The sequence below is a fragment of the Filicampus tigris genome, chromosome 10, assembly GCF_054856515.1.
Source record: "Filicampus tigris isolate MCC_2025a chromosome 10, RoL_Ftig_1.0, whole genome shotgun sequence".
NCBI lineage: Eukaryota > Metazoa > Chordata > Actinopteri > Syngnathiformes > Syngnathidae > Filicampus > Filicampus tigris.
The window spans coordinates 16697314-16710174 of NC_141226.1; the positions used below are offsets into that span (position 1 = coordinate 16697314).

A 12861-nucleotide genomic window follows, 5' to 3' on the forward strand; every position below is an offset into this window, starting at 1 on the left:
GTTGGCGAGCATCCCGGAATGAGTGTCCCAACCTTTCAACCCCAACAGTGGACGGAGGAGTCAGTGACAGTGAGGGGAAGAAAGACAGAGAGAAGGGGGCTGCTTGCTGGGAGGCTCCAATAAAATGTAATCCTGTTATACGGTCCTCACTTGAGGGCTACAACAATAATAAAGATTTCCCTAATAACGCAGACCAAAAACCCAAATGGAACACAAGTCCCGCGGTCAAGCGGCGCACTTGTACATACATCCTCTCATTAGCCCCATTGCTGTCAGGCCGGCGAGAGGCCTCCGAGATGTGGGCGCGAAGGCAAGGCAAGAGTTAAGTCAAACAAATGTGTTTCATCAAACTGCACTTTGCGCTGCTCTGCATAAAGGAATTGCAGGAGGAATGAACAGGGAGCGGGGTGGGAAGTTGGAAGCCCCGAGGAAACCAATCAGCACTTGCAGACCTCCCCTCCTGTGTCAAAAACACCCGGGTCTCAGGTGTGTGCTACCAGATGGGATTGTTTGTGTAACAATCACTCTTTTTGTACATAAACACGGTCTGGATTTACACTGCAGGTCCAAGTGCCCAAGATCTGATTCTTTGGACTGTTTCCATGTCTATTGGTGATAAATGAGCAGGCACAGATGCCCGAATTTCACGTAAATCACTCCACAAATGTCATTGGGTAGTGACAACACAAAAGTAAATAATACAGTGTTACTCATGAGTTCACTTATTCGCTTATTTTGGGAAAGGGGCATTTCAAATATCCTGTTATTTGCTGAAAATGTATACCATATATATATACGGTATATATATAAGTCAGAGTATATTTAATGAATATTTTTGAATATCAATGAGAACATGGACTGTTCAAAATATTTTAGTGAAAAATAGCTTGGAAAAAGGGCAAACTGCTCCTTTCCAACCCAAATAACCTGTCAAACCCGATAAAAAGATATCAAAGATTACAAAATAAACAATGATTTTGAATTTAGAAAATATACAACTTTATCTAAATGTTAAACTGTTTTCAACAACTTTCTCCCTGTTAAAATTACAACTTCAATCTTGAAAATAAATAATGAAATATCAAAACTTTTTATATTGCAAATGTACCACTTTTTTTTCCCCTCAAAAATATACAACAGCATTTCTTTTCAGTTCTTTTCTAGTACTCTTTCGCAGTTGCAATGGTGTGATACTTGGTACCTCGATAATGTGAGTTGCATAACAAGCATGCTTTGCACTGCAGGACCATATTGACAAACGCTCCAATGTATGTGATGTGATGGTGTAATGAATGACTTATTATTACACTTGCACGCCCTCTCGAATGCATTCCCTCAAATATTCATCATGAGTGACAGGGTGAGTGAGAAAATCAATCATATTCTCAAGACAGCGTGAATTATTAAGTGAGCCAGTGTAACAAAGCCTGGCAATGGCAACGTTATTTATCTGCGTGTGGGTGTGCGCGTGTGACAGCATCAGAACCGAATGTCACCAGCCTTCCTGTTCCTGCACCTCCCTGCGAGCCCAGAGCGTCACACTCAAGGCACTTTACAGAATCAAACAATTTCACGCAGCTACTGGAGGAGGAAATGAACTGGGCCGCGAGCAATAATAAAATTATACAAATGTTATTACAGACTCGCCTGCTACTGTCCTACTTTAATTCAAATGTGGGCACTCCAGGCAGCGCTTGTGGCGCAGACCTTCCTGAATAAATCAACATTAGCTTACGTCTAAATTATTAAGGAAGTGGGAGACTTTCTTGTTTATAGTATGAATTATTGAACGAGTGTTTAACGCAGTTTTTCCCCCACGAATCCCCAAATATTAATTGCTAATGATCTTTAAGGTGTGTGTTTTATCTTTTGCCCTTTCTGCACCACGCTGGGGATTGAAATTGCAAATGCAAATTGTCAAGTATGAAGAAGTCACGATGGATGCGTTAACAAACTTTTTATTTGTTAGCTTAAATTTGAAGAATATCGCAGTTAAAAAAGATGTTTACCACTCTGCATGCAAACTACAAATGAATGGCGTGTGTGCGTGAAGCCATTACAGGCTAACTTGTTTTTTTTGTTTCGTTGGAACATCATTTTTAAAAAAAGAACGTAATACCTACAGCCACACATGGTGGTGGTTGTGTGATGGTCTGGGTCTGCTTTGCTACTTCAGGACATGGGCAACTTGCTGTGATTGCTGGAAAATTTCTTTATCGGAAAATCCTGGAGGACATTGCTTGCCATCAGCAGGACAAAGATCCAAAACACACCAGCAGTTCAACTTCAGAATGACTTTAAAAAACCAAAACAAAGGTTTTGGAGTGACCTAGTAAAAGTCCGGACATGAATCTGATTGAAATGCTGTGACATAACCTTAAAGGGGCTGTTTATGCTCGAAAACCCACCAGTGTTGCTGAATGAAAACTTTTTCACAGCACTGTATGTATATGCAGTATACGATATATATGTATATATGAAATTGTGAATTCCTAAGAATTCAAATTTCCAGTGAATGATGCATTCATTTTGATCAGTTCTGCTTGATTGGTCCTTCCTCTGCCTGTCTTACCTATTTATACAATTATTACCTCATTAGTATTACAAGTATTACATCATAGAAGGCATAGGACATTACTTCCAATGTTACACCAAAAAAAATAAAAATAATAATTCAATAGTACTATATCTCCTCACTTAAAACTATAATATTTATGACTGCACATAAGCAATACTTCTTTTCCCATAATTTGCCTCACATCATGTCCAGTGACGTATCAGTCACATCTATTGCTGCACGTGTTCTCTGCAGTATATCCAAGTGGGCAATGGAATGTGCAATTGGAGGCTCGTGGCTGCCCTCCCCTGGAGAAACACTCGAGGTGAGCCTTTATTTTACACAAGAGACCACTAAGTGATGCTGTTGTCACATTTAGACTGTGCGCGGTAGAACGGATGATCTCATCAAATTTGTGTCGTATAAATATATAGCCCTGCTAATGTTAGACAGAGACGATGAAAGTTTTCATCAATACAAAGGGATGGGAGTGAAAATAAGCAACAAATCACAATGGAATTAGATCACATGAAGATGATTCTTGACTAAAGAAATTACTCAATCATAAATCATCCAAGGTTGAGCACTGTGCCGAGGGTTAACTTCGTCACTGATCTACAGGTGGTTGTATTTTGTTGTGTGAGGAGTGTGTGCGCCAGTCCTGTACCTGCTCTATTGAAAATGTATGAAATATAAATATAAAAAAACAATTAAGAAATGTTGAGTTTGGTATAAGGTAGCAGGCAGTAAAAACCTAATAGATACATGTTGTCTGTAATTCTTTCTTTTTCTTTTTCTAATAGGCCAACATACTTGTACATGCTGACTAAGTGGGTTTAAGCTCTACAAGTGATCTATAACAGTTAAGAACCCTCTATGCTGTAACCCTACGTACAGAATTTTATATATATATATATATATATATATATATATATATATATATGTATCACATGCTTTTTCATATTGACAACCTCGCCACAATATTATAATTATCATGAGGTTCATACCGTGACAATATTGTATCGTGATATTTAGATAGCGTTACATCCCTAACATAAGCAACCACCGTTTTAAAACAAATGAAAACAGAAGTCATGTCTCATTTTTCACATTATTCACTTATTAAATGATGGTACCGACATACCTACCATGTGAACCCATAGACGCCAAAAAATAGTATTGGTAGAAGATAACTACAACATCAGTCATGTTTTGTATTGTTTTTTTCTGCCTTGTGAGGATGTGTTTTTATCCCAAAAAATTATAGTGTAGTTGTCAATCTCTATGATGAAGTGAGTTGATAGTTATGTATAGTCCATGTTTTGGTAAAACTTTATTATCTTAAATAAAATTCACAGCACCAATTTCCAGATCAGCTGACAATCATACATACCTGGTTAAATCCAGATTAAAAGCTAAACAACCGAGTCATCCATCTTTTATTCGACGATGTACTAAAACTAGTAAACCAGTGCATGAAATTTATTACAACCAAATATTCTCCTAGAATATGAAGTACAATTATTTCACAGTGTAAATTCCAAAAATAAATACATTTTTACAAATAGTGCGTTTCCCATGAGAGCATCCACCTATGCACTGAAAATTAGACTTTACATAGATCTGATCGACTGGATCGGATCGGCAGATATTTTGCATTTCATGCAAAATCGGTGATTGGTTGTAATGTCATAATTTGCCGATCAATCAATGACAGCATTGATTGGTTCTGCAAAATAAAACATCACAGCAAGTACAATTTCATTCGCTTCAGGGACGTTCTGTGCTGCCATCATTAATAATCCAAGGTTTCACAGCAATTAGTCAGATATTTTAAAATATTGTTTTTCTTGGAGGGGAGTTGAGTCCCCACACCATTTTACTTGTATTGAATATTTACTTGTATTGAATATTTATCAGCGTTTTGAGGAGATTTTTTTTAAGGCCTAATTGTTACTTTTCCAAAATGCATTTTGATGAAAGTCAACTATACGTGAATTTTAGCTATTCGTAGGTCGGGAGAGTTTCAATCCCCCGTGAATAGCGGCGTCGACTGTACAGTAAATAAGCATATTGCTTAATAGATTGGTGCATCTTCTGATCTGATCGGTGATCGGTCACTGTTTTTTTTTTTTTTAAACTCGCTGATCGGTCAATTTCTGATCGTGTAAAGCCTACTGAATATAGAGAACCAGTACATTAGTTGTATTGTAATATGTTTAACCAGGACATGCCCTTTGGAGTAAATGTGACACTAATCCCCAAATAACATTTTCTTCCTGACTCATTCAAGGTTGCCGCATGAAGATCCTACGTAAATTGGTGGACCTTACACTCACTTAGACTGCAGACAGTGTTTCTGCTGCAAGCAAAGCTATATGGCAACATGTAATCGAAATTGTTCAGTGCACAAACCCTCTTGGGCTGAAAACGCATTCAAGGATGAATTTATCTGAAGGCATGGGAGGTGTAGTGCGGGGGACTCAAGATGAAAGCCAAAAACTGTTGTCATTCTGTCTTATAGGTTGCTCTCCGTTTCCAGTGCATCTGCTTGTCATACGGTGGACAGCACTTCCCTCGTTGGTGGCGGGTCTTTTCGCTCGGTCCTCTTCTTCTTCTTGACCGGCTGCAAGGATGCCGCTTGGTCCTTGGGAATCACCTGCCCTGGACTTGGTTTGCCGTTCTCCGGGCAGAACAGGAAATCATACACGAGTGCGGCAATGATGGCACCCAGGAAGGGACCCACCCAGTAAACCTAGAGTGGGGTACAAGAAGACCTATTTTAAACATCTTAACCATTTTAATGTGAGAGACCCCACACATGAAAAAATAAATCAGTATTGTTAATGGGCTTGCAGTGTGTGGTGCACTCGAGATGACACACCAAGAAAGCTCACCACACACTAAAGCTGTTTGTTGCAGTCCCAACACTGACCTGTCAGAGGCAGCGTGGTGCCACAGGGCATCCAAACTACCCGAAAATACAAATAAGAAAGAGTGAAAGAAGAAATGGATAAAAAAAGCTTTTTTTTTTTTTAACCTGGTAAATAGATTGTGTTGCTACTTAATAGGCTGGAGTCTGAATTATCCCAAATCAGTGTTGACTACATGCTATGAACGTCTGTCATGGCAGTTTTCTGAGCAGATGGGTGCGATTGCTCAGAATAATCTTTTTAGCTCGAATTAGAGTCAACCGCAAAGACAAAATACACAATCGATACATGTGTTACGACGTCATGAGACAATTGTACAATTGGAACAAACCACCATTTGGATTTATGACCAGTTCAAATGCACTATTCTCACCCACGTCCTTTTCTCTAGACAACCTGTGAGTTCCTACACTGACATGCTATCTTAATGAATTTAAAAAATGATACACACAGGTGCACTCTATTTACTTACTAGATGACTTCCTAAAACAATCTGTTGCACTGGATTGTATTTTAGGGATGTCAAAGTACGGGGGGATGAATAGAAATTCAAATCACACTTTTCAGATTTATATACGCATATCGGATGCCAGTTTCTGCGCCGGAATTTTATGTTGGTAAAACCTCATTCTGCCTCTGAAAGTGAAGACAAAACTTGCGAGAAACACCAAGAGCTACCAATAATCCTAAATACAAGGGAATGCTGCAAACTCCAGGACATCATCAAGCTCTCTTACCCAGTGATCCGCAAAATTGGCTGAGACCACTGCTGGGCCAAAGGAACGAGCGGGGTTCATGCTGGCTCCTGTGTAAGAAATCTGCAAGACATATAAGCCGATAATTAATAGTCACAATATTGCTGAAAGTTACAACACAGAGGTGAAAATGTATTCGAGCAATTCAGTGGGTGGTAACATTTACTGATCGTTTGAATCAGGTGTGTTGGAGGAGGGAGACGTCTAAAACATGCTGGATAGGTTCTATCGAGGAGGGTTTAGGCAAGCTCCCAGAAGTAGGTTGCCAGTGCGGGGTCACGCATCGGAGTGTTGTAACTTGTCGCTAATAGTTCCAAACTATTCTAAACACGGCATTTTGATTGATATTGCGTTTGAGTTAAGCAGCAAAATCTACCCCTCGGCTAACGACCAATCACCTGTTTTCTGAAGCTGAGCCATAATTGGTTGTTAGATATTAGGTAGATGTTTGGGCATTGATGTAGGCTGCAGTGAAAGAAAATGGAGAAACTTGCAAAGGTTCATGTCAAAGTGGTCTCCAAGCGGCTGGAGCTCACAGAGAAGATTAACGATTAATTGATTTACAAAAATAACGACTGATTAATATTGATAATCGATTAATTGTTGATTGATTAATTGTCACACATCTAGTGTGCCTATTGCCGGGCCGCAGCCTACTCCACATCCAAACAAGAGTAAAAAGGCACCGGGCCACTTTTTGGTTGCTTAGCAACCAGCAACAAATACTGTATGACAAGCTTGAGTTGGGTCGCTATCCTCCTTGTAGTCTGCCCCATGGTGAACGACATGCGAAACAATTTCGGTGTGAAAGACTGCAGCTTCCCACTCCTTGGCTATCCTAAACATGATACACTCTATCGATAATAGATGGGTCAATCCATTCGCTTATGTTCAGTGTCATAGGGAGTCTGAGCCTTTTCCAGCTGACTTTGGGCAAAAGCCGGAGTAAACTCTAGACTGTCCATATAAACAGACTGTGTGAACTGATATTCACACAATCACCGAATTGGAATTGAATACATGCTGCCTTCACGGAAGCCAGGAAAGTGAACAACTATTGGATGGTAAACACTCACCCCAAATAAGTGACCGATCGTTACGGACAGTCCGATGGCCAAGGAAGCAGATCCGCCTAGGTCAGTGCGTTTGGAGTCACATGTGGCAAAAATGGTGAAGACCAGCTGGAACGTTAAGAGCAGCTCCACGAGTAGGCCCTTTCCCACTCCCACTGACTCATTCACCTGAGCAAACGCATAGATTTTGGTTTGATTTGAAAGGAAAGACACATATAACGTATGTTGAATCCAGAGTCCTCACCGAGGAGATGCCCATATTAGTCGTGAGATCAGAGGGTGTGACGAGGGTCGCGATCCCGGTACCTGCCATTGAACCCACAAGCTGGGCCACCAAATAGAGCAGCCCCTTGACGATGGTCACTTTCTTGGTCACGAGCATTGCCGCCGTGACAGCCGGGTTGATGTGCCCGCCGCTGAGGTGGCCGAAGCATTGCACCAGGGTGGCAATGGTTAAGCCGAAGCACAGTGAAATGCGGAGCCTGGGGTCCGGCTTAGGTGCTTGCGTTGTAGTTTGCCCCGTAGTTTGCGTACCAGTCGTAGTTTTCGTATATTCTGGCCAAGCGATGGTGGAGCCCAAACCGATAAACATGAACAGGAACGTGGCCAGGAATTCTGCAGCTACGGCCCTCCAGAAATCCTTGGTCTTTAAATGTTCCACTCCCGTAATTATACTCCTGTGGCAAATAGAATGAAGAATGTTGGATGCACCACACAGGTTTACACTCATCTACACACTCATTTACAAGCGTATAAAGTGCTTTCTCCAAAGTCAAAATATTTTTTTTTGTCCAAATCGGTGTTTACTTTTTTTATTCAGAAATTTGCACGGATAAAAGAAAAAAAGGGTTTAAACATTTAAATGTTTTTAAATCCAGGTTAAAAGCGTTGCTTCCATTTATTTACGGTCTTTTAAGCATTTCATCAAATCTATTTCACTGTACTTTTTTTTTTTTTAGTAATTATAGAAACCGACTTTTTACTTCTTTCCTTCACTTTAAATCTTTTGTTTGTAAATGTGTTGAAATGTTGTCAATGTATGTTGTTTTTGCAACTTTAATAAGCTACTTTTGTTCTCTTTGCGTTTCTTTTGAATGACGTTAATGTCGTGTTGCCTTGTGTATGAAATGTGTGATATACTAAATAAACTTGCCTTGCCTTGAAAGTACATGAGGAAGATTATACTGTATGTAGATTCACTTTGTGTCATCTGAGCAATAATTGTGATATTTTGCACTGGTGAATCAATGCTGGATCCTAATATACAACGAAACAACGATACAACACATCTTGTCGATACTATTTGTAAAAATAGTTTGACAATATGCGTTCAATTCATCACACTGCCAAATGCAGTATCATGCAATCGTGCAGTACTTACATGGCAGCAGTAGCAGGTTGTGTGGAGCTGATGGCCACTCTATCATTCGAACGTGATCCGCCAATGGTACCCCGAGATTGCACGCCTGGCATCACCACTCAGGAGTTATAATGCCTGCACGAGTTGGGAGGAGTCAGGGATTTTTACTCGCTGTGCAAACAGTCACACTGCACACCGCAGGATGAGTCAAAAAGGCTCATCGGAATGTCAAAAGGGTTGTGTGCTGTCCAGCCCTTAAGAACGCACACTCACACTAACACACACACACACATAATATACACATTATATTAATATATATATATATATATATATATATATATATATATATATATATATATATATATATATATATATATATATATATATATATATATATATATATATATATATGTATATATATAATTATGTATATTATATTTATATATTAAAAAAAAAATATTTTTTAGTATATATATTTATATATTAATTTTTTTTTTTAGGTCATTACATTTTACAAGTGTGTGATTATGGCTTCTAAGAGTACAAAATTGCTAAAAACTGTAATAGTCACAGAGTAAATCCTCTCCATAAAGCCCACTTACCTGGTTTGTTTGCTGTATGAAAATATTCTAATATCTGAAATTTCTCCTGGTGAAAAACCATGCAAGTGTTTGGAAGGGACACAATCAGTTCTGTAATATTTAACTTTTTTAAAGTTCAATACATTGTGTTTAATCTTTTAGAACTGCTTGTTTTTAAATAACTATTTCAGTACAATTTACTGAACTTTCATGTGCAATACATTTTAAATGTAGCATTTACATTTTGTATTGTTAATATTCTTATGTTAATATTCTTATATTCAAGCCAAGCATTACCGTTCACACCATGTCAGTCGCTCACAATAATATAAAATATCCTTTTTAGGTATAAAACCTCACTCCTGGGCCGTCTGCACAACTATACTATATTTTAATGTTCATCTTGATGGTACTTCAAGAGCTAAGTACATTTTTAGGTGGTACATGGTGTAAAAGGTTTGAGAACTACTGGATTAAAAGAAAGTAATTTCTTTTAGTAGTAGAAAGTAGTTTCTTCTACCAGAAAGTAATGTATTCATTTTGGAAAGTAAAATTACTTTCTCATGTTCTTTAGACATTACTTGCATAATTTTCCTTGGTAAAATAAATGAATCCTTTGAACAGCAATCTTTGGTGCGTTCTTTTGCTTTGCCGAGTTGGAATTCCAAAACGCTGTTAAAAATAGCAACTAATGAACTGATAAGGGCTAGTCGAGATATAAAGTATCAACCTGGGCTTTAAATAAACGTATGCACGTGATTATCGTGCCGTGTATCGAGCGTGTATTGCGTAGGTATTTCTGTGGTATTTTAACGTTTATAAAGTTCCAGAGTGTCATTGAATTAGTCATACTCACAGCTCTCCTACGCTCTACCTGCAGGTGTGTTGATGCTATACATATATTTGAATTTGTTTGTCCCTCTAAAGTTGTTTTTATTACCCAATGAAGCTATAACACAATTTTAAAGCGAAAGCAAATATTTTAATTCGCTAGCCTGATGTGCTAAAGGCCGTATGTGTGGTTACGTTAGCATATGAAATCATCTTTGTGTCGGCGATCACGATCAGCATTTCGTGGAGAAATGTGTCCTAAACGCTCTGATTTCGTAGAGAAGTGAGCTCATACAAACACTCGCTGTTCTTTGACGCCAAGTAAACGTTTATTTTGAATACCCAAGGCGTGTTTTTCCCCCCACCAATGTGTTAACATGCGTCAGTATGCACAATCTTTAATACGTCTCGAAGCTATTTTAGAAGCTGAAAATTTTTCAATATTAACATCGCTCAATTGCTGGGTCAAATAGCTTCAAATTCGCATGTTTGTGGCGAAATATGTTTTAACAAAGAAATAAAAGGAAATTGAGTTAACGTTTATTTTATATCGTTTTATGCTCTAGGCGTGGAATGACTTGTTACTTAATAAATAATATAAATAACATCTGTAATGCACTTACACAATGGAACATGTTAAAGCAAGTTTCTTGTGTTCCCTTTTCAAGTATGTGGTTGAATTCAGGTTTGTTTTGGTCAGACAACTTCAGATTCTCAAAATTCCGAGTTAACATGAACGTCCCAGCAGTTATAATTGAAAGGGCAGCCTTACAATGTATAATAATGAATATAATAATATTACATAACTTGTTTGAAAAGGGTCATTTTGAAAAATGATGTGAGAAGTGTGGGTCTGCTTAGGGTCATCCAGCTGCCTGTCTCATTCCAAAAACACGCATTTTAGGTTTATTCTGGATCAGCGGTGCGGATGATGGATGGATGGATGATGAAAGTTATTAGTTGCACATAAGTGTGAACATCAATGTGTTTAGTCTCCAGTATGCAGTGAAAGTGACTCCCTACATAATGGATCGCAACAGCGAGTCAATTGCATGATTTGTTTTACACAGGATTTACATCGGCTGCCCTTCCTGACACAAACTCACCTATTTACCTTTTGGCTGGACCTGACTGTCAACTATGTAAGTACAATTTTTCCATATCCCAGTCAGTGCCTCATTTTTTTAAAGCAACACACCACTGGAAATTCATTTCCCTTCATTCTATTGTACAGTGTGTAGAAACATTAATAACGCAAATATCAATGGCATCTGATTCCCTGAAAAAACGTTTAAGCCAATTAATTAGTGTCAAAATAATGACATACCCTGCACAGTGCCATCCCAGCCATTTTTAAGCAGTCCATTTAATCATTGTGACGTAGTAGGGCATAGGACTGTTCATTTTTGACTTTTTCCTTGTCTATTGTGTTATAAAAATATTGTATGGCGTTAGTTATCGCCACAATTCAGATGGCACTCCTACCCATGTCAGGTTTAATATTTTTCCTTTGAGAAGAAAAAACAAATAACGGCAGTGGCTGGCGAACACACCCAGCACCATGCACCATGAAGGAGGTGCAACTGTTCCATTACAGTTACATATTGTACGAAAACCGGAACCGAATGAATCCCCATAGTATGAAAATATTAGAATGAAAGTCAGCAGTATTATTATTATTATTATTATTATTATTATTATTTTACAAAACAGGCAAACACTTCCAATAAAGTATTTGCAGTGACTTCAACATGTTCATCCAATAGGAGAAGGGCTGGCTGAGTAATTTCAGAGTGCTAACAAACAGCAATAAACCAACCAGCGGGAAAAGCCTCCTTGTTACTTTCTGGTTGGCTGCCGTGCAAAAACTTCCAAATATGGGCAAGCTTGCACCGGGACGCAGTTGTACTAGCAAAAGGCCTTCAGACAGCGCTATGGCCGGAATAAATGAAGCTCCTTCTCTCCCTTCAACATAGTTCCTTGTCGCAAGCTGCCACAATGTGAGGTGTCTATTTGAGGGAGGCAACTAATTGGGAAATTGTATCACAAATGGAATTTGTCATGTCACAATAGTCTTAGTGGCAATGAAAAATGAAAAGGTTTGTTTTGAAGACAACGTTAGAATGTCACAGCAGTAAACAATAGGGAAGTAATAACAAGCAGTTTTATTTACCTCATTACATTTGACCTAATTCTTCTACAACTTGTTCCATACGAACAATTAGCACGCAGTCGTACTCACAAAGACAAGTTTAGCCACCAGGCATATGCCTTTATTTTACATTGATATGTAAATCACACACGTAAACATTAACAAACCACATAAATCATTATGAAGTCAGTCTTGCTGTGAAAGCTGCGAGGCATCACGCACATCAGGGAGAGGCCCTTCTCTGCTAATTATTAATATTTTGCCGCAGTTTCTCCCGATTTGCATGTGTTTCAAGTGCAGTTTAGTCGCTTAATGTTTGTTGATACAGCGCGTTAGCGTTTAATTAAGAGAACCAGCGGTGTTCAGTTTGAGCTGAGGTCATTTTGTTTGCGAAGGCTCCTCTTACCATGGTAATTTAGGATAATAGTTTATGATGCATGTTTATGGTAGTATGGCTCATGTTGCATGACTGAATAAAGGTAGTATATGAATACTATCCAAGAGATTTACAGTGGAACATCCTAAATTGTGCTCTTGAGGTTCGCATGTTACCAACAACGGGAACTACCTTCAATATTAGTTTACCGTATTTTCCGGACTACAAGCCGCTAGGTTTTCC

At 38.6% G+C, this 12861-nt stretch overlaps 1 protein-coding gene and 1 long non-coding RNA gene across 5 annotated transcripts in view; one reads left to right on the forward strand and one right to left on the reverse strand.

The window, feature by feature from the left end:
- Positions 1-4143: 4143 nt before the first annotated feature.
- On the reverse strand, positions 4144-10343 carry aqp4 (aquaporin 4). Its single transcript, XM_086042602.1, has 6 exons — positions 10116-10343; positions 8700-8813; positions 7563-7995; positions 7322-7486; positions 6228-6308; positions 4144-5312 (listed from the first exon to the last, which is right to left on the reverse strand). Exons 2-6 carry the CDS (start codon positions 8789-8791, stop codon positions 5112-5114), a joined length of 972 nt encoding a protein of 323 aa, XP_085898728.1. The 5' UTR covers positions 8792-8813; positions 10116-10343; the 3' UTR covers positions 4144-5111.
- The window catches only part of LOC147141072 (uncharacterized), a 117588-nt gene continuing 114831 nt past the window's right edge, over positions 10105-12861 (forward strand). For all 4 annotated transcript variants that reach the window (XR_015088314.1, XR_015088317.1, XR_015088316.1 and 1 more), the window contains exons 1-2: positions 10105-10139; positions 11161-11232. This is a non-coding gene — a long non-coding RNA (uncharacterized LOC147141072). The remainder of the gene's footprint in view (positions 10140-11160; positions 11233-12861) is intronic.